Source organism: Eriocheir sinensis, chromosome 30, assembly GCF_024679095.1.
Source record: "Eriocheir sinensis breed Jianghai 21 chromosome 30, ASM2467909v1, whole genome shotgun sequence".
NCBI classification, from domain to species: domain Eukaryota; kingdom Metazoa; phylum Arthropoda; class Malacostraca; order Decapoda; family Varunidae; genus Eriocheir; species Eriocheir sinensis.
In genome coordinates, this window is record NC_066538.1 from 6,671,253 (window position 1) to 6,697,261 (window position 26,009).

The 26,009-nt window shown below is 41.3% G+C and overlaps 1 protein-coding gene and 1 long non-coding RNA gene across 11 annotated transcripts in view; one reads left to right on the plus strand and one right to left on the minus strand.

The window, feature by feature from the left end:
* The window catches only part of LOC127005523 (syntaxin-1A-like), a 140,480-nt gene that overhangs the window by 100,391 nt on the left and 14,080 nt on the right, over positions 1–26,009 (plus strand). For 2 of the 10 annotated variants that reach the window (XR_007758636.1, XM_050874442.1), the window contains exon 8: positions 1,998–2,108. Coding sequence is in view for 6 of the 10 variants with exons in the window: in XM_050874442.1 (XP_050730399.1) it covers positions 1,998–2,108 (111 nt within the window). In the remaining 4 variants the exon portion in view is untranslated. Of the gene's footprint in view, positions 1–1,997; positions 2,109–3,332; positions 3,444–7,633; positions 9,930–16,793; positions 23,914–26,009 lie in introns of those variants that run through there. The other 8 variants (XR_007758635.1, XR_007758634.1, XR_007758638.1 and 5 more) reach the window with 8 other exon arrangements.
* LOC127005524 (uncharacterized) lies at positions 13,375–16,787 on the minus strand. The gene is made up of 2 exons (XR_007758639.1): positions 14,384–16,787; positions 13,375–14,249 (listed from the first exon to the last, which is right to left on the minus strand). It is a non-coding gene; the product is annotated as an uncharacterized LOC127005524 (long non-coding RNA).

Genomic DNA, 26,009 nt, shown 5'->3' on the forward strand with positions numbered 1-26,009 from the left:
AGAGAGAGAGAGAGAGAGAAACGGCCCAAAAAGAACACTCACTGATGAATTTAACGAGCTACAAAATTAGTATTAAGATCACTCCACTGAATTCATAAGAGCCAAAAATCTCTGAGGTGATTGCAGAGTGGCTGTGTCCGAGAGAATGCCTGGATGACTGAACGCACTGACCAGGGACTTTGAATGTGCCGACACGGACAAAATATGAGTGATGAACCTGTATGTGTGTGTGTTTGTGTGTTAGTGTGTGAGTGAAGGTGACCCACAGATGGCTGCCCTCTCAGTGACATCTCTAACTGAAGCATCTGTGTCGGTGTCTGTCAGTGTTTGGTGTTGCAAGCTGCCGCCTTGAGCCACTCTCAGGCCCCACAGACGAGTCACGGCCAGGGACACAGATACATACAAAGCCTCCCTTCTTTGGACTTGACTGTGTACATAACTCAACAATGTGACGGTGTAAATAATCCCATTCATGTCTGAGTTTAAATTCAACATCCGTGCAGTGCAGTATGATCACTAACACAACTAACTCATGTTTTTTGTTGTGTTAGAAGCTGTAGCATAGATCAAGCCTGCATCAACAGTAAAGATGATTCATGTGTTTTTTAACTCCTCCTCAGCATTGCCTTCATAGCAACCTTTTCGAATGCAGATGTACACATGATTTTATATGGAATGCAGTTAGATTGTTTTCCATGTAGTTGGTCCAATAGAAAGAGGTTTTTGTAGTGTTTGTGTGGCGAGGCCCTCGGAGATTTTTACCCTGAGGTGGTTGTAAGGTTCAGCTTGTGTGTGTCTTGGAGATTCCAGTTACCGTGGTGCATGGAACAGATACATGAACAGTTTTATTGTAGAAAATAGAACCTGCTTTAGTATCAGAATTTTGAGGAAAACTTCCTTGTACATTTTTCATATAAAGCAGTAAGGAAGAACTGAAGAAGGAGGAGGAGGAAAGGAGTGGGTGGGTGGGTGGGGGGGTAAACCTCCTCATACCCCTTAGCTGTTTAGTATGCATGCCACCACTACCACCACCACCACCACCACCGCCACCTTAGAGCTGTGGCTTAAACGCTCCGCCAAGCCTCCTCCCGTAACACCCAAGAGCACCACGAGGCCGGCCTGCGCCACCCTCAGGCCTCGCAGCCCAAACTAACTGGAGTCTTCGAGGATAAGTCCCTCACAGCAACCCTATTTTTGACCCACCTCACTAGGGGGAGACGATAGAGTGCGTAGATAGAGTGCGCATGTGCGGGGCAGTTTGTGTGCCCCCGCCGCCCTCGGTGAAGCCTCCCGGCGCGGGTAGTGTGTGTGCACCAGCTCCTGTGTGCGCCTGGCTGGGGGCCGGTGCAGCGTGTGTGTACATGTATGTGCGCGTTTGTGTGTGTGTGGTGCCAGGTGTAGGTGACCTGTACATAGTGATCCCTCTGTGCCGGCATGCTAAGGACACATGGGGGTTGGTGTCTTCCTGTGTTACTAGAGGAATGATCTCATATAGAACTTTTTTTATATTTTTTTTATCCCCCGGGAGAGCGAGGCCGCCCCGCCCCCTCCCCTGAGGCCACGGGGCGCCCCGCTCCCCCTGGTGCTTCTAGAGTACTGACTCCTGGACGTGAGAAGGCAACAGACTGATTCATAAAGTGTCTCGAGTATTTACATTACATACTTTTTTTCTCTCTGCTGTTCAAAATAGTGTGGTTCTTTTTTTTTCCTTTTTTTTTATCTGTAATGTGTTCTGTCTTTGGCTGCGGGTCTGTGGCGCGTTGCCCGGCCGCCGCCGCCGCCACACACACGCCACACAGCTGCACAGACGAGTCATATCTGTGTCGGTGTCTAGTAGCGGCCACCACCATCAGGATCTTTTTTTCTCTCTTTTTTTCACATGTTGTGATTGTTGCTGAGTGTGTCAACATTAATTGTTTTTTGTGTCTCTTTGCCTCTCTCCTCTATGCCTGCTTCCCTCACCAACCCACGATTGACCGCTCAACCACCACCACTAGGGGGAGATGATTGATAGGATTGAGTATCACGTAGATCAGTCCGTCGAATATGTCGGGAAAGCTATGGAGGACACTAAAAAGGCACTTAAGTATCAGAGCAAAGCACGCAAGGTGAGTAACCTGCTCATTTTTCACTTTTTTACATCATCATTGCAGCTAGATGCTAATGTATTTTTTCTTTCTCTTTTTTTTCACCCTTGTTTCCTACATATATATTTGACCCATCCTGATGACCCCTCATGCAATTTTTCTCACTGATGATCTGCACGCCACCTTCGCACGCCTCCTCCCGCATCCCACTGACCGTATTTTCACTTCACTGGGCATGCCGCACGCTTCCCTTTGGCTTCACTTTAATGTCGCTCGCTTGCCGCTCCGCTTCAACACTCTGCATCTTGCACGGAGGAACTTATTACTTCATTATGCTCTTATACGATCCACCCTCTGTGTCAATGTGTTCGGTGACTTTTTTTTCTCTCCGTTTATCAATTCACTTACTTGTTTACGTTCCCTGTTGACCACCACCAATGCCACCACATGTTCCTCCTCTGGTGTGTAAAATCTTGCCACTCTCACCACCAAAACACCTTCACTCTGGAAACTGGTAATGGATCTCTGCCTCCACCACCACCACCACCACCAAAACCACCACTGAAACAAAATACTGTGTCATGACTGTCTCCTGGTGCCTGTCTCTCTCTGTCCTCCCGAGTGTTTTTATGCTTATTTCACACTTGATTGCTGCCGTTTCCTGTCCCCCTCCTGCCCTAACACCCTTCGCCCTGCCCTTGCCCCTCTCCTTCCCTTCCCTGTTCCTCCCTCACTCTCATCTCCTAACATCGGATTGTTTTAACACGGTTTTGTTCTGGGTTTCCGTAACTCCTGTGGTCTCCTGTATTTTATTCCCTTCCCTCTGTCTTTGTGTGTTACCCTTCCTCCTCCTCCTCCTCCTCGACCACCTCAAACTTTCCTCATTTCTCCCCTTCGATCTTTCTCTTCTCGTGTTGTGTGTCTGTCCGCCCTCCTTCTCTCCGCCCACTAACATCTGATCAACATTTTGTAAAGTCCTCCTGTTATGTCTTGGGTTTCTTTTGGTTTGGTTCTCCATTTCCCAACACTGCCTCTTGTCCTGCCTTGTCTCCTCCTTACAACCCACAACTCCTCCTCCTCCTCCTGATCCTCTCACACCTCACCCTCCTTCCTGACTCCTCTCCTTCTCTGTGTTCTGCCTCTCTCTCTCTGTTGTCATGACCTGCCCCCATCCTGCCCCGTCCTTCATCCTTCCCCTGCACCCCCATCCCCTCCCTTGCTCCCCGTCCCTGGCCACAACCACAGGGTGAACTGATGAATAGGATTGAGAATCACGTACAGGAAGCTCAGGACTATGTGGACACGGCCAAACAGGACACTAAGAAAGCCATCAGATACCAAAGCAAGGCCAGAAGGGTAAGTAACCACCACGAATGATCAAGGCTGTGGGTGTGTGCCAACAGCAGCTGTGGTTGGGTTGCTTGGTGACTGCTTTCATTACGCTTATTCTCTCTATCTCTCTACCTCTCTCTCTCACTCGCTCTTTTCCTCCTGGTGTCTCTCCGTCTCTGCCTCTCTTTAGCTCTCTGTGTCTCTCTTCCGCTCTCTTGTTTCTTCTTTTTGTTTTGTGGTTTCATTATGCTTATTCTCTCTTATTATACGCCTCCGTGGTCTAGTGGTCAGCATGTCTGGCTTCTACTCCGCGGGCCTGGGTTCGAATCCCAGCCCGGGCAGTCGGCGTGCAGCTCACCCAGTTGTTCATCCTCCCTCTCGGGCTGGTCGATAAATGGGTACCTGGGGAAACCTGGGGAAGGTAAACTGTGGTAACCCGGATGTCACACTGGCCCTGTGTCCCGGGGTGATGGGCTCCCTCCCACCACAGGCTCAAGGGCCAATGTTACGGAGATGAGCACCGAGGCCACGCGCTGCTACTGCATATACTCCCAACTTTACCTTTACTATTCTCTCTCTCTCTACCTCTCTCACTCTCTCTTTTCCTCCTGGTGTCTCTCCGTCTCTGCCTCTCTCTAGCTCTCAGTGTCTCTCTTCCGCTCTCTTGTTTCCTTTTTTTGTTTTGTTTTTCCCCCTCCAGATGTGCTCCCGTGTGAGTTTGTTTCATTTTCGTTTCGTGTTTTTTATCGTTTGGTTTCTCGATTTTTTGCTCCTCCTCTTTCTGTGTCCTCTTCTGGGTGTTTAGTAGCTGTTGGTGTCTCGTTTTCATTTCTTTGGTCGTGTTATGCGTATTCGTGTACATCATTGCCATTTTTTTTAATCTTCTTTTATCTTCACCTTTTTTTTTTTCATGCCTTTCCATTTTCCTCTACTTTATTCTCTTCCCGTCAAGTTCTAGTGTACCATTTTTTTTATGTGCCCTTTCCATTTTCCTCTACTTTATTCTCTTCCCGTCAAGTTCTAGTGTACCATTTTCTCTGTTCTTTTTATCTCTCTTCTCTTATCTTCCCTTTTTTTTTTACGTGCCCTTTCCAGTTTCCTCTACTTTCTTCTCTTCCCGTCAAGTTCTAGTGTACCATTTTCTCTGTTCTTTTTATCTCTCTTCTCTTATCTTCCCTTTTTTTTACGTGCCCTTTCCATTTTTCTCTACTTTCTTCTCTTCCCGTCAAGTTCTAGTGTAGTCTACCATCTTCTCTTCTGTTCTCTATCAGTTTTTCTGTTCTTTTATTGTCATTTTTTTTCCCTCCTAATCTATGTTTTTCCATATTTCCAGTTCCTTCAATTTTCTTTTTTCTACTCCCTTTAAATCTTAGTCTAGCATCTTCTCTTCTGTTCTCATTTATCAGTTTTTCTATTCTTTCATTGTCATTTTTTTTGCCCTCTTAATCTATGTTTTTCCATATCTCCAGTTCCTTCAATATTTCTTTTTTCTACTCCCTTTAAATCTTAGTCTATCATCTTCTCTTCTGTTCTCATTTATCAGTTTTTCTATTCTTTCATTGTCATTTTTTTTTACCTCCTAATCTATGTTTTTCCATATCTCCAGTTCCTTCAATTATCTTCTTTCTTCTCCCTTCAAATCTACCATCTTTTGTTCTCTTTTATCCATTTTTTTTCATTTCTCGTCAGTATTTCTCTTCTTCCTGTCAAATTCACCTTCTCTTTTTCTTTATCTCTCTTAACTCTCGTCAACCTTCCATTTTATTTGTCAAACTCATCTTCTCTTCCTATATCTCTTTTTGTCTCATCTCTCATCACCACCCTTTCCGTTCTTCCTATTACGTACAACCATCTTCTGTTTTTACGTATCTGTTTTCTCACATCTCCCGTCAACTTCCCTTCTGTCAAATCCATCTCCGTTTTCGTTAATGTTTTCTCATCTCGTCAACTTCCCTTCACCTCAGTGTCTGCCGCTAACACCTCATCCTCTGTTGTGATGCTGTAGCTAGAGGGTCGAGGCCTTGGGATGGCGCTGCGTAGAGAGAGATAACAGATGCTGAGTTCTTGTTTTCATTCTGCTGGCCCTAGGAACAGCTGATGATGATGATTGAAATGCTGTAGTTGTTCTGTTTCTTTGGTTATATGTGTGTGTGTGCGGGTGAGAGTGTGTGCGTGTGTATGTGTGAATGTGTGTGTTATGTTGTGTCGTAGTCAGAGTGTCTTGCCTTGTCCGAAACACCTGATCTGGACACGGGTTTTGTGTTGTTGTGTTGTTGCTCCTTTTCTTTGGCCTGTGTCTTCATGTGTCCCGTGTGTCCTCATCCTCGTCCTCGTCTGTAAAAAAGAGTGTGTGTTCTAAGGCCGCAGTTTCCGTAAGGGGGGTCGCTCATTTTGGTCCATAGGGTAGGATGTTGCCTCTTAATCTCAGGGTGAAATGAAGGCGATTTTTCTTCCTGGTTTCATATGGGTTGGATACGAAATTAATATAGGGACAATTTTCTTTTTTTGTGTGGGTTGAATGTAGAATTAGGTGGGTCAGTTTCATTTTTCTTAAACTTTTTAGGTCTTTTCTTGCAATGGTTATTCTACACTGGATTAGGAAGTCCGTGAAAACAGCTTGTGTGTGTGTGTGTGTGTGTGTGTGTGTGTGTTTAACCATAGCCCCAAATCTGTGTTGCTCTGGTGTTTCTTTGACAGTGTTTCCATTTTGACTCAACATTTTTATTTATTTATTTATTTATTTATTTATTTTTTATTCCATGGGTTAGGAGTCTTTAGGAGGTTGTGATTTTGTTCTTTTTTTCAATTGTGAAGATATACCGACATGGATCTTTTTTCCTTTGTTATTGTTTTTCTTTCATTTGAGTTTTTCGTTTCTGCCGCCGTTGTCGTTTGTTGTCGTTTGTCGTGTTGTCGGTCGCTGGTTGTTGAGTCTCGGGTCACAGTCAGTTCTTAGCGTGGGAGGGAATCAAATCTTTTCATCCACTTTTCTCCTCTCCTTCCTCTACGTTGCTTCCTTTTATTAATTTGTTTTGTGTGTTCATGTGTTCGTTCATCCATAGACTTGTTTCTTTTTTTACGTATTTCCTTCCCTCTTTTGTGTAGTGTTTCCCTTATCCTCTTCCTTGCTTTTGTCTATGTTGTGTATACTAGTTTTCTTTTTTGATAACTTATGTACTGTATTTTTTTCCCAAGAGTGCTTCAGTATTAGGTTGGTTTCCTTTATATTCCTTTTTTGTCTCACCTCAGTTCTTTTTTCTGGTTCTCGTATAATTTCCCTTCGCTTTTTATGGCTCTCTTCTCTTTCCCTCTCCTTTATATCATTGCTTTTGTAGTCTCTCCTTATATCTGCAAATTATCGTTCCTTCACATTCCTCCTTTGTTCCTATTCTTTCTTTCCATATCTGTTGTACTTATTCTCTTCCTACTTTCGTTTTGCTCTTTCTCATCCTTATTGTTCTTTCAAATTCCTCTTTTGTTCCTCTTCTTTCTTTACATATCTGTTGTACTTATTGTCTTCCTACTTTCGTTTTGCTTTTTCTCATCCTCGAACTTTCCCCTTTCCTGCTCTCATCTTATGCTTTTCTCGTGTCTCCTTCTTCCTCTCCGTCTTTCTCCCTCTGTAGCTTGAGGTAAGATGGGTGTGATGCCGTAGTGCAAGTGTTGTCGTCTCAGCCAGTTACATATTACTTCCCCTCTCTCATTGTTTATTACGGTGTCTGGCCAGCCACCTCCCCTCTCTGTAGCCTCCCAGTTGAGTTCTCTTCTTGCTGTTGTAGTGCGTGGAGGGACTTCTGAGTTGTTTGGTTTGAGAGAGTGCCGAGTAATTGGTTGTCTCTGCTACTCGGAGAAACTTTAAAAGAGAGATGCAGTTCCATGTATTCTTAGTATAAATGATCATGTACATTTACTTACTTATTACTACATTTACATAGAGTAACTTTTTTTTTTGTACAATTCTTTGATTTTTCATGTTGTTGGTTTATACCACTGAGCAGACCCCTGACCCCCCCCTCAAGTTTTTTGCCTTTATTATTATTATTATTATATTACATGTATTTGAATGTATTGAAATAAGTCAGTTTTCCAAGTAGTTGTAGATGTAAAGTAGCATTATTATTATCTGTTACTGAATGGACAGTTTATCCCCCAAAATACCACACACTCCCATAGTTAAGTTTGTAATTCCATTTTTTTTCTTTTTCTCTCCACAGAAGAAAATTATGATCATCATATGTGTTATAGTTCTGTTATTTGTTCTTATTCTCATCCTCGCACTGACAATAGGCTAGTAGTGTTGTTTTGCCATGGCGGAGGTGTGGGCCCTCCTGACGGGTGTGTGCAGGTGTGGACTAAGAGAGAGAGAGAGGGGCCTTGGAGGAGGGTCATTCAAGCATCAGGTGTTAGTGATGTCGGGTCAGAACTTCAGCTGTGGTAGACGGTGAGCCTTGCAGGTGTAGCATAGGGGCTCGGGATGCTGTGTAGCTTGGCTGTCGAGTTGCTGTTCGGTGCTGTGGAGACGAGGCCATCAGAACGCATTGAGGAGATGGGCTTATATGTCAACTGAAGGGATGAAGAGTCACTGCTGGGGGTGTGAGGGTGTGAGAGAGAGAGAGAGAGATGAATGCCAGGCCCTCACATTCCCACGCACAGTGCCACTCTTTGTCCCGAGGAAGGGGAAGAGGGAGGTGGAGGGCGGCTGAGGAAGTACGTATCCTGTGGTGCAAGACGACACGAGAGCATGTTGAGTTGTTACATAAAGACACTATTTAGTATTTGTTGATATATTTGTTAACTGTATAGGGTCTTATTCCTACGTTGTTTTTCTATCGCTGTTTTAATTTTTTAGCGTTAGTGAGACAGACACGACTTGTATTTCTTTTTTATGTAAAGGAGAATTTTATATTTATTCCTGTTTGTGAATGTTGTGTGTGTAGAGGTGGATGCATGGGTGGAGGGAGTGAGGGTGGGAATAAAGGGTGGAGCAAGCCAGGGAAGGAGACAGAGATAGGAAGGCATGAGGCAAGATGAGTGTGGGTGGTGCCGGGGAAGTTCCATATATGTTACGTGCCAAATACTGAAGAAGGCGCCCTCCCTCACACCTCTCCTTCCCACACACCTGAGACGGGAAGGCGGGGCGAAGGGAAGGTGTTGAATTCACTCTAGTCGAGACAGTGGAAGGAACGGTGCAAGAATTAGGAGGCTGAAATTGACAAGGAAGAGGAAGAGATGGGCCTGAAAAGAAGAACAGATACATACTCGGGGAAAACTATTTTATGTTATGACATTTATATGCTGACGAGAAAACAGATAACCTGGGATATGATAGGATAGTGGAAGGAAAGACAAGGATTGGGAGACAGTGATATTGGCAAGGAAGAGGAAGAGATGGGCCTGAAAAGAAGAACAGATATATACTCGGGGAAAACTATATTATGTTTAGAAATTTATATGCTGAATGACAGTGAGAGGAAAGACAATGATTAGGGGACTGGTCTTGGCAGGAAAAAGGAAAAGACAAAGATAAATGAGACTGATGAATACTCAGTGGGGATTGATTTTATACTAAGAGAGAAAACAAGAGAAAAAACAAATAGCGTTGGACATGACAGGACAAAAAATACAAACCTTGGCAGAAAGCTGAAATAAAGAAGGCGGAAAAGACATAAGAAACAGACTTTAAAAGAGAAATTATATAGACTTGGGAAAACTGATGTAGGACTTAATATAGCTACTCCTGTTTGTGAATGTCGTATGTGTGGAGGTGGATGCATGGATGGAGGGAGTGAGGGTGTGAATGAGGGGTGGAGCAAGGCAGGGAAGGGAGACGGAGATAGGAAGGCATGAGGCAGGTTGAGTGTGGAGAAATTTGTATGTGGAAAAGTAAACTGATAGAAATGAGAAGACTAAAAAAATCAAGCCTGGGGAGGAATCTGAAATACATGAGAACATAAGGAGATACAGAAGAGGTAGATACAGAAGAGAGTGGCACGAGACAGGTTGGGTGTGGAGAAATTTGTACGTGGAGAAGCAAACTGATAGAAATGAGACGACCAAAAAAATCAAGTCTTGGGAGGAATCTGAAATACATGAGAACATAAGGAGATACAGAAGAGAGTGGCATGAGACAGGTTGCATGTGGAGAAATTTGTATGTGGAAAGGTAAACTAATAGCAATGAGAAGACCAAAAAAATCAAACCTTGGGAGGAATCTGAAATACTTGAGGACATAAGGGGTCGTATTACAAGACATTTCGTAGCCCAAGAACACCTATTTGACAAGGCTTTCTTAGGAGTTGTGGGCCTTTCCAGGAGTAGTTGTATGACCCTGATGGTAGTTTGACCCTTCTTCTGTACCGTGAACCTGAAGAAACCCTCATTAGAACCCGACTGACCCGCTCTTTGACCTTTAGAAGTAGATGATGTGTGAAGCGAAAGTATCTTATAATACTGACCGAGGAGTTTGTAGTATATGGCTGTAGGCAAGGAAGAGGAAAATACAGAAGAGAGTGGCATGAGGCAGGATGAGTGTGGAGAAATTCATATGTGGAAAAGCAAACTGATAGAAATGAAAGACCCAAAAAATCAAACCTTGGGAGGAATATTAAATACATAAGAACATAAGGAGTTTGTAGTATATGGCTGTAGGCAAGGAAGAGGGAAATACAAAAGAGAGAGAAAATAGGAAAGAGAAAATACCCGGGAAATGTTGATGTTCTGCATAAAAAAATTCACATATAGCTAGGCAAGAAAGGGAATCAGAGAGAAGAAATATGAGAAAGGAAATTTGTATGTGGAAAAGCAAACTGATAGAAATGAGAACACAAAAAAAATCAAGTCTTGGAAGGAATCTTAAATACATAAGAACATAAGGAGTTTGCAGTATATGGCTGTAGGCAAGGAAGAGGGAAATACAAAAGAGAGAGAAAATAGGAAAGAGAAAATACCCGGGAAATGTTGATGTTCTGCATAAAAAAATTCACATCCCTAAGAAAGAAAGATCATAGAAGTTAGGGAATTAGAGGGCAATGAAATACAAGCGTTGGGTGAAATCTGAAATAGCTAGGCAAGAAAGGGAATCAGAGAGAAGAAATATGAGAAAGGAAATTTGAATGTGGAAAAGCAAACTGATAGAAATGAGAACACAAAAAAAATCAAGTCTTGGAAGGAATCTGAAATACTTGAGATCATAAGGAGTTTGTAGTATATGGCTGTAGGCAAGGAAGAGGGAAATACAAAAGAGAGAGAAGATAGGAAAGAGCAAATACCTGGGAAATGTTGATATTATGCATAAAGAAATTCACATGCCTAAGAGTGATCATAGAAGCTAGGAAATTAGAGGGCAATGAAATACAAGCATTGGGTGAAATCTGAAATAGCTAGACAAGAAAGGGAGTCAGAGAGAAGAAATATGAGAATAGAAAGAATTATGAGAAAGAGAATTGATGAAACATGGGAACAGAAATATATATGAGAAAGGAGAAAAAAGATGAGAGAGAAACTTGACAACGGAAAGAAATATGAGAAAGAGGATTGATAAAACATGGGAACAGAAATATATACTACGAGAAAGGAGAAAGAAGATGAGAGAGAAACTTGACAACAGAAAGAAATATGAGAAAGAGAATCAATAAGTTGAAACATGGGAACAGAAATATATACAAAAATGGAGAAAGAAGATTAGAGAGAAATTTGACAACAGAAAGAAATATAGGCTCAAGGATGGTACGTTAATCGATTCATGTGGTTTACGAATAGACGAAGAGGGAAATAAAAGCCATAATTGAAAAGAAAGAACTATAGACTCAGGAAAGATTTACGTACATACATCACATTAGGAACATCATACGCTTAAAAAAAAAAAAAAAAATAGGGTTGAAAATCTGGCAAAAATGCAATGACGAATAGATGAAGAGGAAAACAAAAGCCATGATTGAAAAGAAAGAACTATAGACTCGGGAAAGATTTACACAGATACATCACATTACGTAGGAACATCATACGCTTCAAAAAAACAATAGGGTTGAAAATCAGGCAAAAAAACAACCACACACCTTTTAAACTTACCTCAAGTATTCTTAGTCCGAGAAAACAAAATAATGGGGTGAAGGGAAACAATAAAAAGACTTGGGATGAGGTGTACGAAAGCCGTGCAAGTTGGGAAGTGCGTTGAGTGGGTTAGGATCAGACCTTCCGTTAGTCTTTCATTTACTGTGTTGATTATGTATTAGGTTTAGCTGTTTGATATGATTTTGTCCTGTGGTGAATGGGAGTGTGAGTGAATGGTACAGCTTATTCATCTTGGTAATTGGAGTAGAAAGTAAGAGTGGGAGGGGAAGATGAGGAAGAGGAGGAGGAGAGAGAGAAGGAGTAGGAGAAGAATCATAGCGGATTGATATGATTTTGTCCTGTGGTGAATGGGAGTGTAAGTGAATGGTACAGCTTATTCATCTTGGTAATTGGAGAAGAAAGTAGAAGTGGGAGGGGAAGAAGAGGAAGATGAGGAGAGAGTAGGAGTAGGAGAAGAGGAGGAGGAGAAAGAGTTGGAGTAGGAGGAGAAGAAGAGGAGGAGAGAGAGTAGAAGAGGAGGAAGAGAGAGAGTAGAAGAGGAGGAAGAGAGAGAGTAGGAGTAGGAGAAGAGGAGGAGGAGAAAGAGTAGAAGAGGAGGAAGAGAGAGAGTAGAAGTAGGAAGAGAAGAGGAGGAAGAGAGAGAGTAGAAGAGGAGGAAGAGAGAGAGTAGGAGTAAGAGGAGAAGAGGATGAGGAGAGAAAGTAGGTGTAGGGGAGACAAATTAGGGTCCTCCGCAAGGCGTATTAATAATGATTTTGTGGCAGCGTAACATTCAATATCTGTGCCTTTTTGTAGATAGACCCAAAGGTACATTTTATGCTTCACCACTGCAGATTACATTCGATTACTTAATATCACACTTTTTTGACCCTAGGTAGTTCTGGCTCTTCTCCTCATAGCTGTCACTAACTAGCAGTCGTCGTTGTTGCTCGTAAGAACTGCTGCCGTTGTCTCGCGCTCCAGAAATGAGTGTTAGTTGTGGCGTTTCCCGTGTGTGTGTGTGTGTCTGTGTGTGTGAAGTTAATTGTCTGATAGAGTTTGAGATGGATTATGGGTGCTGAGAGTTGATTGAGTTAGTGTTTAGAGGTGTTGTTTTCATTACCGTTTTCTCCACTCAACCGTGAAATATCTGGTAATCGATCGAGAAATCTTGCTTTCACATTTTTCTCTCTCTTGCTGCTCCGTGAGAGTATGGGAGTATTTTCTGCACCTTCTCTCATTTCTCTTGTGACCCCGATCCCCACATTCCCAACGCCTAAAGGAAGAAGATTGGGTAGAAACAGCCAGATAGGTTCCTTAAATCTTGACATTCGTGTACAGCTAAAGGAAATATTCGCTCCCTTTCGTATCAACAGCCAGATAGGTTCCTCAAATCTTGACATTCGTGTACAGCTAAAGGAAATATTCGCTCCCTTTCGTATCTAAGATCAATAAGTTAGCAGGTGTTAGAACTCTGCCTTAACAGCTGCAGAATGGAGACAGTAATTTATCGTCACCCTCATGAAATAATTGCCTGTCATTTTTCACCGATTTCCAGGTTTTTGTCTACATCAATATTTCAACATGACGCCTATTTTTGTATAGTTGCCTTCGTCATTCAGGGTTTGAGTGTTTTAGAATTGGCCTTTTCATTTCTGCCTAAATCTTAAGCCGAATGAGGTGATGACGGTTCTTTTCTGATTTCCTGTAAAGCAGAGGATAATGACTTAGGTGGTTTGTTTACGAAGGTGACGTTATTCATGCCCAAACTTGCTGTACGGAGAGCAGTTCATCTGACTCATGAAATATATCGAGGTTCATTGAAAGATTACAGACTCAGATATTAGTGACATTCTTTGCCGATAGACTCATAGAACGGATCCAGAGAGCTGCAGAATGGAGAGAGTAATTTATTCATGCCCAAACTTGCTGTACAGAGAGCACTTCATCTGACTCATGAAATATATCGAGTTTCATTGAAAGATTACAGACTCGGATATTATTGACATTCTTCGCTTATAGACTCGTAGAAAGGATCCAGAGATGCATTTGTTTGTCATGTCCCCCGAGGCAGCCAGCGGTTCTCATCCCGTCAAACAGTTCCTTGCACACACACAATAGTTCTCACCGTAGAGGTAATGTTTAGCGTAGAGGACAACATGAAAACCTGCCCATCAATTTCTTTCACGATATCATTACTGTAGAAGACACAAAGGGCGAAACTCAGCATTACCAGATTATCGTACTCAGACCCAGATTGTATCAAACGCACAAAAAATGGTACTCAGTTGAAGTTGTTGTTGAAACTGTTAATCATTGATGGTTGTTTGCGATAGTTACGAGTCGGTAAATATATTGTGCCGAGTAAAATTTCAGACCCCAAACTGTCATACCCACACAAAGAACGGTACTCAGTTGAAGTTATTGTTGAAACTGTTAATCATTGATGGTTGTTTGCGATAGTTATGAGTCGGTAAATATATTGTGCCAAGTAAGATTTCAGACCCAAAACTGTCATACCCACACAAAAAACGGTACTCACTTGAAGTTATTGTTGAAACCGTTAATCATTGATGGTTGTTTGCGATAGTTATGAGTCGGTAAATATATTGTGCCGAGTAAGATTTCAGACCCAAAACTGTCATACCCACACAAAAAACGGTACTCAGTTGAAGTTATTGTTGAAACTGTTAATTATTGATGGGTATTGGCAATAGCTATGGGTCAAAAAGTGAAAAATACAATGTGCTGAGTATGGTTGCAGTCCCAAAACTCGAGTACCTACACAAATAAAGATATTCAATGGAAGTTATTGCTAGAACCGGCAGTTTTAGTTGTATTTTTTGCAATAGTTGGAGGTCAAAAAGTGGAAAATGCATGTGCTGAGTACTGTCGCAGCCCCAAAACTTGAGTACCTACACAAATAATGATATTCAATGGAAGTTATTGTTAAAACCATTAATTATAGATGTATTTTTTGCAATAGTTGTGGGTCAAAAACTGGAAAATACAATGTGCTGAGTAGGATAATCTGCTAACACTGGTAACACTCAGTGACGCCTGTCGAGTGCTTCACATCATTGTCCATCCACCCAACAATAGATCTTCCACACACTGTTCACTGGTGCTGAAATGTGATACAAGAAAGAACTACTACAGATAAACACTAAGCCATTATTAGTAGGCCGAACCAAGAGTAGGTCACAGAAGCACAAGTTTGTACATAGTTATAGTGCGAGGGTTGGCCGGGTAGTGAGTCTGTCTGTCGGTCCGCGCCGGCGAGTTATTCTGTCTTGTGTTGCATATTTTTATTTTTTGTCAAATGCCGATAATTGCCACAGGTTGTATCTTGTGTTATTTGTGTTATTTTGTCTTGTTTAAGGTTAGGCCAGGCTGACGTAGGCTTGCGTTGCATTGGTAGATGAATCATTTTTTATTATTGTTCTTTTGTTATGATTTATTTGTACAGTTGTTTTCTCCTACATTTCATTGTGTTACCCTACGATAGGTTTATTCCAGCACAACTTGATCTGCTATTGTGGATATATAATATTGTTGTATTAATTACTCCCCACCCTGCAGGAGGTGGAAAAAGGGAAGGCTGATTTTGTATATTATTATTATTATTATTATTTTTTTTTTTTTATTATTATTATTATTATTAGGTGGTTCTAGTCATCAGACTTTCATCTCAACATTTTGTGTTCCTTCAGGGCTTAATTCTCCAATCAATTTCCTCGTCCAACTCACTCCTTTCTGTCGCTTCCCTGTCATGTTCCCGTTTGTCCACGTTAGCTTCACCATTGTCCTGATTCTTTCTTGATTTCATGGGATTCTAGCTGCAGTAATAGTAAAGCACACATGCAAGCAATTACACACACACACACACACACACACACACACACAAACACACTCACTGTTCCATAGCTCAGTTGTTAAAGCTCTGCACTGCCAGACTTCTCAGCCTGGGAGGCAGAGGTTCGGGCCCCACTCAGGCTGGGATTTTTCCGCTAACAAGGAGTAGTTACTGTTCCCCTTTGAGCAAGGGGGATGGGGTGTGTGGTGTGTGAAGGTCCCAGTAGCACCCAGAGATCGACCGAGGGTACTTGCTGGCGATTGCGAGTCCAACTCGTAATCAGGCCATGGTGAATAACACACACACACACACACACACACACACACACACACTCAATCAATCAATCAAGCAGTCACAGAAGAAAGATGAAGAAGGAAGTTTGTAGAAGAGACATAATGAACATCTTTCCACAAAGAGTGGTGGAGGCCTGGAATGGCCTGGAAAAAGCTGTGGTCCACTCAAAGATAATTCATGAATTTGAGGCCAAATTGAATTATAGTTTATATGAGAGACGGGACAGTACAAGCGTAGTTCCTCTCCCGTATACCACAACTAGGTAAATATACACACACACACACACACACACACACATTTTGATTCAGAGGGAAAAAGAAGGGCTGTTATCTGTAAAGTGCAGGTACGTATTAATTGGCTGACCAGCTGACGGGCTGGCTGGGCGTCTGACTTACAGGTTTGCTGAACACTTGACTGGTAAGTGGCTGGCTGGGGGAGTGACTGGACTGGCTGGGAGTTTGGCCAAGTACCAAGCTGGCTGGTGGCTGGGTGTACCAACTTGCTGGCTGGGTACTTGGCTGACTGGTTGGCTCAGTACTCAGTTGACTGAGTGTGTAGATGATTGTGTGTGTGTGGGTGATTGTGTGATTGGGTCACTGACAAGGCACTGCTTGCCAAACACTCCCTGCACTCACCAATTTTTTGCCGCTTGCTTCTTACACCGCCAACAAACACTCAGACACGCCAGGGTTCATGTCTCAGGGCTTGCCTTGTTGATATTTCCATGTAACACTGCCATCATTTGTATTTAGTATTTATGTTTGTAATATGCATAATTTAAGATATTATATGAAATAAGTTTTATTTGATAACTTACATACTTCCTCTAATTTTTATTGTTTCTACTCACTTGTAGTAAGTTTTGATGAATTTTAATAAGTTGTTGACGTAACCATTGCATTTTTATTGTTTTTTCCTCAAGATTTTTATTGCCCTCTTTTAATTTAATTTAACCTTTGCATTTAGCTTCATTATTGGTTATGCTCCTCAAAGAACTGAGTGTAGCAACCAGAGAGAGAGAGAGAGAGAGAGAGAGAAGAGAGAGAGAGAGGGAGAGAGAGAGGGAGAGAGAGAGAGAGAGAGAGAGAGAGAGAGAGAGAGAGAGAGAGAGAGAGAGAGAGAGAGAGAGAGAGAGAGAGAAAACATAACCTGACCAGCCAAGTCCTGTGTTGCAGAAAAAGCTCCTGTGTGCTGGTATAGGGGTCGGGGTGGTGGCTGTCCTCATCCTGATCCTTGTTATCTACTTCATCATCAACAAGAACCCCTCCTCCTCCCCTGCCCCAACCCCCCCTCCCCCAGCCGCCAGTAACAGCGCTGGAGTGACCTGAGGCTTCATTTAAACGAACACACACACACACACACACAAAGGGTTTATTTGCCAATTTGTACGCGCCGCTCCAGTACTCATATCAGCAGAACCACCGGAAAGTTAATCTGTCAGGAACAACAGTAAAGCATAATATTAGTGCAGTTTAACCTGTGGGACATCGGCACCTAAAGCATTTCCATTTGAGTCTGTCCTGTGCCTCTAGTTTCCTGTTTTGACGTACACATCTGTAAGCTTCTTAACCCGGTAGCAGCGGGGATCATGTTTCTTAATGGTCCCTCTAAGCAAGAAAAATTAGAAAAAATCACCCCTCACACAAACCATTTCATAATATATATCAAAGCATTTGTGATCAGATTATGTATCATCTATTTTGGGGGGTTTATATCATGGCACAAATTTGACCCGTCGCTGCTGCCGGGTTAAATCAAGTCTATGTATAGCACCTGCAAAAATATATCCAACCAAGCACAAGATCTGAAGCTACACAAACATTAGGTAAAAGTTAACTAAATTTAATGAAAAATCGATTTCCACGAGCAAAATTCAAGTATTGTGGACCTTTGATTACGTGTATCCTCGTTTTTTGTGTGTGGCAGCTTTTACCCATGTTCCTCTAGGGTCACTGTTTGGGGTTGTGGGTCTGAGGCTTAAGAATGAAGTCATGTACCCACCAGTTTATCACACTTTTTGGGAGACTTCTGCATTGAATTTGTGATCATTTTTGATTTACACAGTTAATTTCAGTTTTCATCAATCGTCAATAGTGGAAGAGACTCATTACCCCCCCAACCCCATAAGGAAAAATAAGAACGTTAAACAACAGCCAAAAAAATGTAGTGAGTTAGATTTAATCCTTCCGCTCACATTTCCATAGTATTTCTCTCTCTCTCTCTCTCTCTCTCTCTCTCTCTCTCTCTCTCTCTCTCTCTCTCTCTCTTTTTTTTTTTTTTACAGCTAAGGAGACTGTTCAAGGGCGTAAAGAAAAATATACAAAAAAATAAGCCCACTACTTACTGCTCCTGAATAGAGGTTAAAGGATATGAGTACGACCAGTTTGAGAGATGCGTGCTTATAGGCAAACTCACCCTTTTTATAAGTAATGAAATACAACACACACACAGCCCTGAATGTCCTGTGATACCACCGCCACATCTGCACTGCCGAGAAAGGACTTAGTAGTTTTTCTCCGCCTTGTTTCATATCAAGTCCATACACATATACTTAATTATGTACCACTGCTTTCATTAGTTACTGTATTTATATTCAGTAAGGTTGTGAACTTAAAATAATTCAGGGTCTTTGTTTTCCTATTTAGTTTTTCGTTTTTTGTTTCGTGTTTTCTTAGTGAGGCATTGATAGTCACTTGTTACCCTAAGCACGTGGGATTTCCTCGACATTACGCACACAGCTTTCCAATAATTAGTCCTTGATGCTTGTTATTCATCTTGGTTGAATGTGAGGATTTAGATTTTTTGTCAGTTTTGAATTTTTTACACACACGCACACACACACACACACACACACACACACACATAGTTTTCCACATGGAGGTATTAACACCTGGAACAGCTTACGGGAAGAGGTGGTGGAGGCGAGCAGTGTCCACCAAATGAAGGAGAGGCTGGATGAATGTAAATATGGAGACGGGACTATTAGAGTTTAGCTCGGGCCCTGTAGACTACAACTAGGTAAATACACACACACACACACACTGCAGAAGACCAAAGAAATCATTATGAGTTCAGCTACACAGTTCTGTTCTTTCTCTTCCCTCCACCAGCAGAACCTTCATCTCTCTTACTTCATCTCGCAAACTTCTATTCCTCTTGCATATCCAGTTCTTTAGCCATTTATTCATGACTAAGTGTTCGTTTTTATCATCATTCTGTTGTACATAATCTTTTTTATTTATCTCAACGGTTGATTCTTTCATTTTGGTGCATCATAATCAGGCACACATCATGTCATATTGAGGGCTATAGGACAGCCAGGGCAGAGGGGTTTGTATCATACGTTGTACATAGGTGTAGATTCTTATTTTAGGTGCCATGCTATAGTGCACATGAAGAAGCACAATAAAACCTGGATTGATACATATCAGAACAATTTTGGGGATAGTTTTTTGTTCTATTCCAGCTTCATTTGCTTGTGAGTGAAGGTGTTGATTTTATAATACGTCAAGTTACAAACATGAATCCTATTGATCTACCTTACTTTAACCCGGTAGCAGCGGGGATCACGTTTCTTAATGGTCCCTCCAAGCGAGAAAAATGAGAAAAAATCACCCCTTACACAAACCATTTCATAATATATATCAAAGCATTTGTGATCAGATTGTGTACCATCTATATTGGGGACAGCGCTGGTTCTGTCCCACTGCAGGCTCAAGGGCCGAGGTGACAGAGATGAGTTGTGACACCATGCACAGTCATGGTGTATGCCCCCAACTTTGCCTTTTACTCTTAACTCACTCTCCTCCCGGGCAGATCATCTCCAACATCCCTCATTTTTCCTCATCCGCAACTCTTCTACCCCATGTAACTTGCGGCTCAGAAAAGGGTTGCCACCTCAGTGAGTTTAGCGTAAGGTGGATCAGTACTCATGTCTGCAGCTTACTGTCTCGGTCTCCTCCACTAAGAAGCACAGATTTTGAATGTATATATTGCAGGAAAATGAAAAAAAAATAGGTCTGGAAAGTCGTTCAGAATAATTCATACACACGATATTAGTCCGACACTTTTGTCATCTCTTCGTTGATCTTTTACCTTTCATGTTTTTCAAGTTGACGTGTAAGTCGTGATTTTACAAGACATTATTTTAAGGGAAGCATTCATAGGTATACGTTTTCCTCCTCTTTTCATTCATTCCTCGGTGGGTCGTTTCTTCCTTAGTTGATTATTTTGAGGTAGACGTGAAGCTAGGGGTGGAGAGAGAGAGAGAGAGGGGGGTAGCATAATATTTGTTCGTGCAGGCAATATCATCCACATTTAAACACTAACTTGTTTCTCAATTGAATCACATGAGGCCCACACCACAACCACCACTCAGTAACCTTAACCACCACCACTGAGGACCAGGCACAACCACCACCACCACACCACTGCCTCGAGAACCACACACCACCACCAGTAACAGAAGCACACAAAGAAACACCCACACCGTCACATGAAGTTCCTGTTGAGGCATAATAGAGAGAGATTTAAGAATTTTTGAACCCATGTTAATAATGGTAAGATTGTCGGAAACTGTACTTGAGATGCAAATGTCTGAATGTAAACCCGAATATGTATAGTAAATCTGAGTTGGCGAGGATGATACGTTTTCGTACAAGAGAGAAAAGGGATTTAGGCGCCATAATAATAATAATGATAATAATAATAATAATAATAATAACAATGATAATATATAATAATAATGACGACAGGACTGACAGAAACGATATTTGAGACCCAGATGAATGAATGTAAACTCCTTGAGGCCGTGCAGTAGTAAACTCGTGTTGGCAAAGATGATTTTTTTGTTCCGTAGGCTGTGAGAAATGGCGACCAGGCAAAAAACTGTTTGGTAGATGACTCGTGCAGTTCTGCGTAGGCCACGTAGGAGGTTGTTTAGGGTGTCGTAGGCTGTGAGGAAGCCCTGAGCAAACTGTAAATACAATTGTACTTCCTGCGATTGGTGTTAGGGTGAAAGGCAAATTGAAATGGAGAGGGAAACACAAGGATAAGAGCAAAGGGTGAGGGAGAATGAGGATACAAGATAGAGTTACGTGCTATATATAGGGTGTTTGAGGCCCCAAGGAATGTGTAGATATGGCTGTACTTCCTGTGTAGGGTGTTAGGGTGAAAGGTGCAAGTAGGGTGAGGGTGCAAGAAGTGGTTATGCTTCATCTACAGGGTGTTAGAGATGCAAGTTTAGGGTGAGAGGAGAGGCACAAGGGTGAGAAGGGAGGGTCAGGGTGCGAGGCCGAGTGTTGAGTAGGTTTTGGTGCAGTGTTCCAGCTCTTCCAGTGCTGTACATAGACTAGAAGCAATTTTAATACTACCATAAGCAGCCATCAAGATTACAAGAGTGAAAAAAATAAGATACGTGTTTTCTTTCCAATTATCTTGATCCTTGAGTACTCGTGTTTATGATTAGTCTCACTGCTTTGTTTTTTTCTCCTCGTGATGGTTTAAGGCAACTCTGTGCGTGTATTCAGTTAAACGTTCAAGATAAAAAAAGATTCAGATGAGGGTTTTTTTATATATTGTTTATCTAGTTTAAGACAACTTTATGCACTTATTCAGTTAAACGTTCAAGATAAAAAAAGATTCAGATGAGGGTTTTTTTTATATATTGTTTATCTAGTTTATCTGGTTTAAGACAACTTTATGCACGTATTCAGTTAAACGTACAAGATAAAAAAAGATTCAGATGAGTTTTTTTTTATTTATTTATCTAGTTTATCTGCCTTAAGACAACTTCATTCGTGTATTAAGTTAAACATTCAAGATAAAAAAAGATTCAGATGAGGTTTTTTTTATTGTCTCTGGTTTATCTGGTTTAACCCTATCTGATCCGAGGGGGGGCAAACGTGGCCTCCCCTCAGCCACTTCGATCAAAACGATACACTTTTTTTATTTTTTACTTTCCATTAGCTTCTTTTCACTCATTATTCGTTATTGTTTTACACTATTGATTCGGTACCAGTACTTATTGTTCATGAGCGTTATCGTTGTTCAGATAAATGAGTACAATGCTAGGTGTTACGAGCGCGAAAATTTGGAAATGTCGGATCGGATAGGGTTAAGACAACTTCATGAGTGTATTCAGTTAAACGTTCAAGATAAAAAAAAGATTCAGACGAGCTTTTTTCTTATTGTTTATCTAGTTTATCTGGTTTAAGACTACTTTATGCACGTATTCAGTTAAACGTTCAAGATAAAAAAAGATTCATACAAGCTTTTTTCTCATTGTTTATCTAGTTTATCTGGTTTAAGACTACTTCATGTGTGTATTCAGTTAAACATTCAAGATAAAAAAAAAAATTCAGATGAGCTTTTTTATACTGTTTATCTAAATGCAGCTTAGAGTAAAAATTCATGTGCAGAGGAAAGGCAAATGTGAGGAAGGAAAAGGGAAGTATGGTTCTTAGTATTTGGTTGAATTTGGGTTGGTAAGTGGTGGATGGGAGGGTGAATGGGGGGGAAGAGGTTGTGAGAGGAAGGGGTGAGTGGGTGTGACAGTGAAAGGGTTGCACAGGTGAGCCGAAATCATGACTTAAACATTTGGGGTGACGAGAGGAAGGGTGAGTGGGTGTGATGGTGAAAGAGTTGCACAGGTGAGCCGAAATCATGAGCAGGTGTGAGAACAAATTATTACTAAACATATACGGTAGTACTCTCATGGTGAGCATTCTACCTTATACAGATTATACCTACCTTCCTTAGAGTAAAATAGAAGCCCCATAACCCAACCAAGCCTTTTTTTTTTGCTGTTTCCTTAGCTGTAAAAAAAAAGCTAATTCTAACCCAACCCAATCCAACCTAGAGACAAATTCAGAAATACATTTGTCATAGTAATAGTGTTAAAGAGTATTTCATATAAAAAGTTTACAAAAAAGATATGTTTAAACAGATCTGGGTAATGGTAGAAAACATACACACATAGAAGAAAGACTGGAAAAATTTGGGCTATCATCCTTTGAAGAGAGAAGAGAGTTGACTTGATTGCAGTGTTCAGGACAAAGATAGAAAGATGATTGATGAAAAGAGATCTGTACATATTAACACATCCGCTGCAATTGGCACAGATTTCGCCTTCACTGGTAGCCTGGTAACATATACTCCCAGGTCTTTCTCTGCCTCTGTGGTGGATAGTGGAGTGTTTCCATGTGGTATTGGTGTGCTGGATATCCCTTCTCAAGCTGCAGGACTTTACATTTTTCTTCATTGAATTGCAGCAGCCACTTTTTGTTCCATTCCCTTCCATCCCCTCTCAAGGTGCAGGACTTTACATTTTCCTTTAGCTTGGTGATGTCTTCTTGTAGGAAATCCACATTCAAAGGGTTAATGGGATGGGGAGTAACGAGAGGACATGGAATGAAACTAAAAGAACTCACATTAAGATTCACTGACACGCAGAATGGCCTAAAGAGGGAAATCATCCAATCCAAAACCTTACATGAAGTCAAAGCTAAAATTGGCCAACAGATACAGGAAAACAGATTAGCTCATTTTCCGTACAACACAGCTAAGTAAACACACCTGTGGAGTTTATTACCAAGCTCAATGACACCTTTCCACCTGCCTAATGATTGTAGGCCACCTGTGTGTACTTGGGGAAGGTGGTGGTGGTGACAGGGGGAAGAGGGAGAGGGAGGTGATGGCAAAAGAGGGAAGGGAGGTTAGGGTAAGGAAGGGGAGTGTGCGGAAAAGTGAGAAAGAGGAAGGTGTTTGTGTGTGTATTTGGGTGAGGTGGTGGTGGTGAAAGGGAGGGAGAGGGAAAGGAAGAGGGAGGTGATGAGGAAGGGAGATCAAGGTACAGAGAAAGAAAGGGGAAGTACGGAAAAGTGAGAAAAAGGAAAATGTTTGTGTGTGTACTATAGCAAGGTGGTGGTGAGAGAGAGGGAGAGGGAAAGGAAGAGGGAGGTGATGAGAGAGGAAGATTACAATACAGAGAAAGAAAGGGAATGTACGGAATGTATTTGTGTGTGTATTTGGGCGAGGTGGTGGTGACGAGACGGAGGGAGAGGGAAAGGAAGAGGGAGGGAGAGTAAGGTAAAGAGAAAGAAAGGGAATGTACGGAAAATTAACGAGAAAGAAAGTGCTTGTATGGAAAAGGCCTTGTGGGTCAATGAAGAGATAATTTGGGTGTATGTGGCAGTGTGGACGTGTATAGTGGTCTTACTTATTGCATGTATAGGTAGTAGTAGCTGGTAGTGGTAGGTGGTAGTTGTAGTGGTAGTAGTAATCATTGGGTAGAGTGCATCCTCAAGTGGGCTCAGAACATTACTTCCAGCTTGTACTTTTTCCATTTTATATTGTATTATTATTATGTTAGTATTTTATTATTATTATTATTATCATCCTTATTATTATTATGGTACAGTAGACCCTTCATTTAATGTGAGATAGGTACCAAGGACACTAAATGAAGGTGTTATTTCATTGGGATTTGTTAATTTGGGTCTGCCGGGACATTTTTTCATTTGTTTGTGTGAAGGAGTCAGCTCAGAGGCGCCTCACAGGGAAAACCTTAAATAGAAACCGGCTAAATATAGGGTCTACTGTATGTTCCTTTCTCCACACTCATGTATATCACTGTTATGTTATGTTCCTGTAGTGTGAAGGTTTCATGCGCCGTCTCCCGCCCTCAGCCAAGCCTCCCATCAGGTGTAGCCTCACAGATGTGGGGGCGGCAGGTGTGTGCTGGCGGTCATTAACACCTTGGCCGCCACCTGCATGTAGTGGAAGAGCAGCTGTTGTTCATAGAGTCAAAAACATGGGTTAAAAAAAAAATTGTTCTGATCCGAAACATCAAAATATACCTCAGTCTTAAATTATGTAAAAGTGAATTGTATGAGTGTTTTTAAGGCATTTGTGTAATTTAGTTTTTTGTCAATTTATTCAGAATGTGGGGAGTGTTATGAAATGAATGATGGTGATGTGTAAAGAGACTGATTTGACCATCCGAACCAAAACACAAAAATATACCTCGGTCTTAAATTACGTAAAAGCAAATTTGATGTTCTTGGGAGTTGTTGTTTTTTCCCTCAGATGCTTTAAATATTACCAACATCAAATTTTATCGTCCTGAAATAAAAAAAATTAAACAAGATATTAAATACGTAAACCTTATCTGTGGGAGCGGCGAGTAATTTTATTTATTTATTTTTTATTTATTTATTTATTTATTTATTTTTTTTTTTCCCTCCCTTGAGCCGCATCCTTTAATGTTAAAAAAATAAATAAATAAAAATCTTGAACAATATTTTCTGACACCAACAGCTGCTCTTCATGTGGTTTTTAGTTAGCTCAGGTTTATTATTATTACTATCATTATTATTATTATTATTATTATTATTTGTGCAGGTTATTTTTATGCCTGAGTAGTGGTAGTTGCAGCTTGTTCTATCTCCTAAGTATTTATTGTTTCATTTATGGACGTCAAGAATGGCAGGAAAAGAAAAAGAAAGTGTACTCTGCATGTTTCTCTGTATTTAAGTTGTTTACCTATTTCCCTCTTATGGTATTGTGCCTCTGCTACACTGAGAAGCCTGTGTAGTCCATGTAGTGATGTTTGCACCTCTGTACCACCCTAGACAACCTCTGTAATCCATCACTGAGTGCCTTTGTAACCCGTGGCACCGCTGTGATACAAACTCAGAGCGCCGTTTCATCCCACAGATACAGTATACATTACGGCATCCTAGTACGCCCCTGGTGCCAGTGTAATGCAGACAAGGGTGCTTTTAAACATGTAATGGTGTCTTTTACCCCCCTCAAGCGCCTCTGTAAAATACGCCAGAGTGCTTTTTCCCACCTATGTATTGTACTGTTGCAATGCTGGGATTTATCATTGCCTTAAAGTTACAGGAATGCAGAAATAGTAGAATGCACTTGTAAATATTCCTGGATTATCGAAACTTTACGGTGGCGATAAATCTGAGCATTACACTGTAGGGCGGCCCGTGTAGCATACCGTAAGGCACGTCTGTATAGGGCCCAGTGCTGCCGCCGTCATAAGTTGAGGGGCACCGCTGGGCCGAGCAATGCCGATAAAAAATAAACCCTATTTTTATTAATGCACCGTTTTTTTATTATTTGTTCACATTTTTTTGTGTTTTGAGTATGAGTCCTTGTTTTGTGCCTTTGTGTTTCTGTGTGTGTTTGTTTGGTGGTTATGGATGTTTTTTCTTTATTTGTGAATGTTTGTTTATTTCATGTACTTTATTTATTTATTTATTTATTTATTTATTTTTATTTATTTATTTTTTTTTTTTTTGAATGGTTGTCTTTTCCTTTGTGAATGAATATTACTGCCTGTTTGTGTGTTTGTTTGTTTGTTTCACGAGTATTGG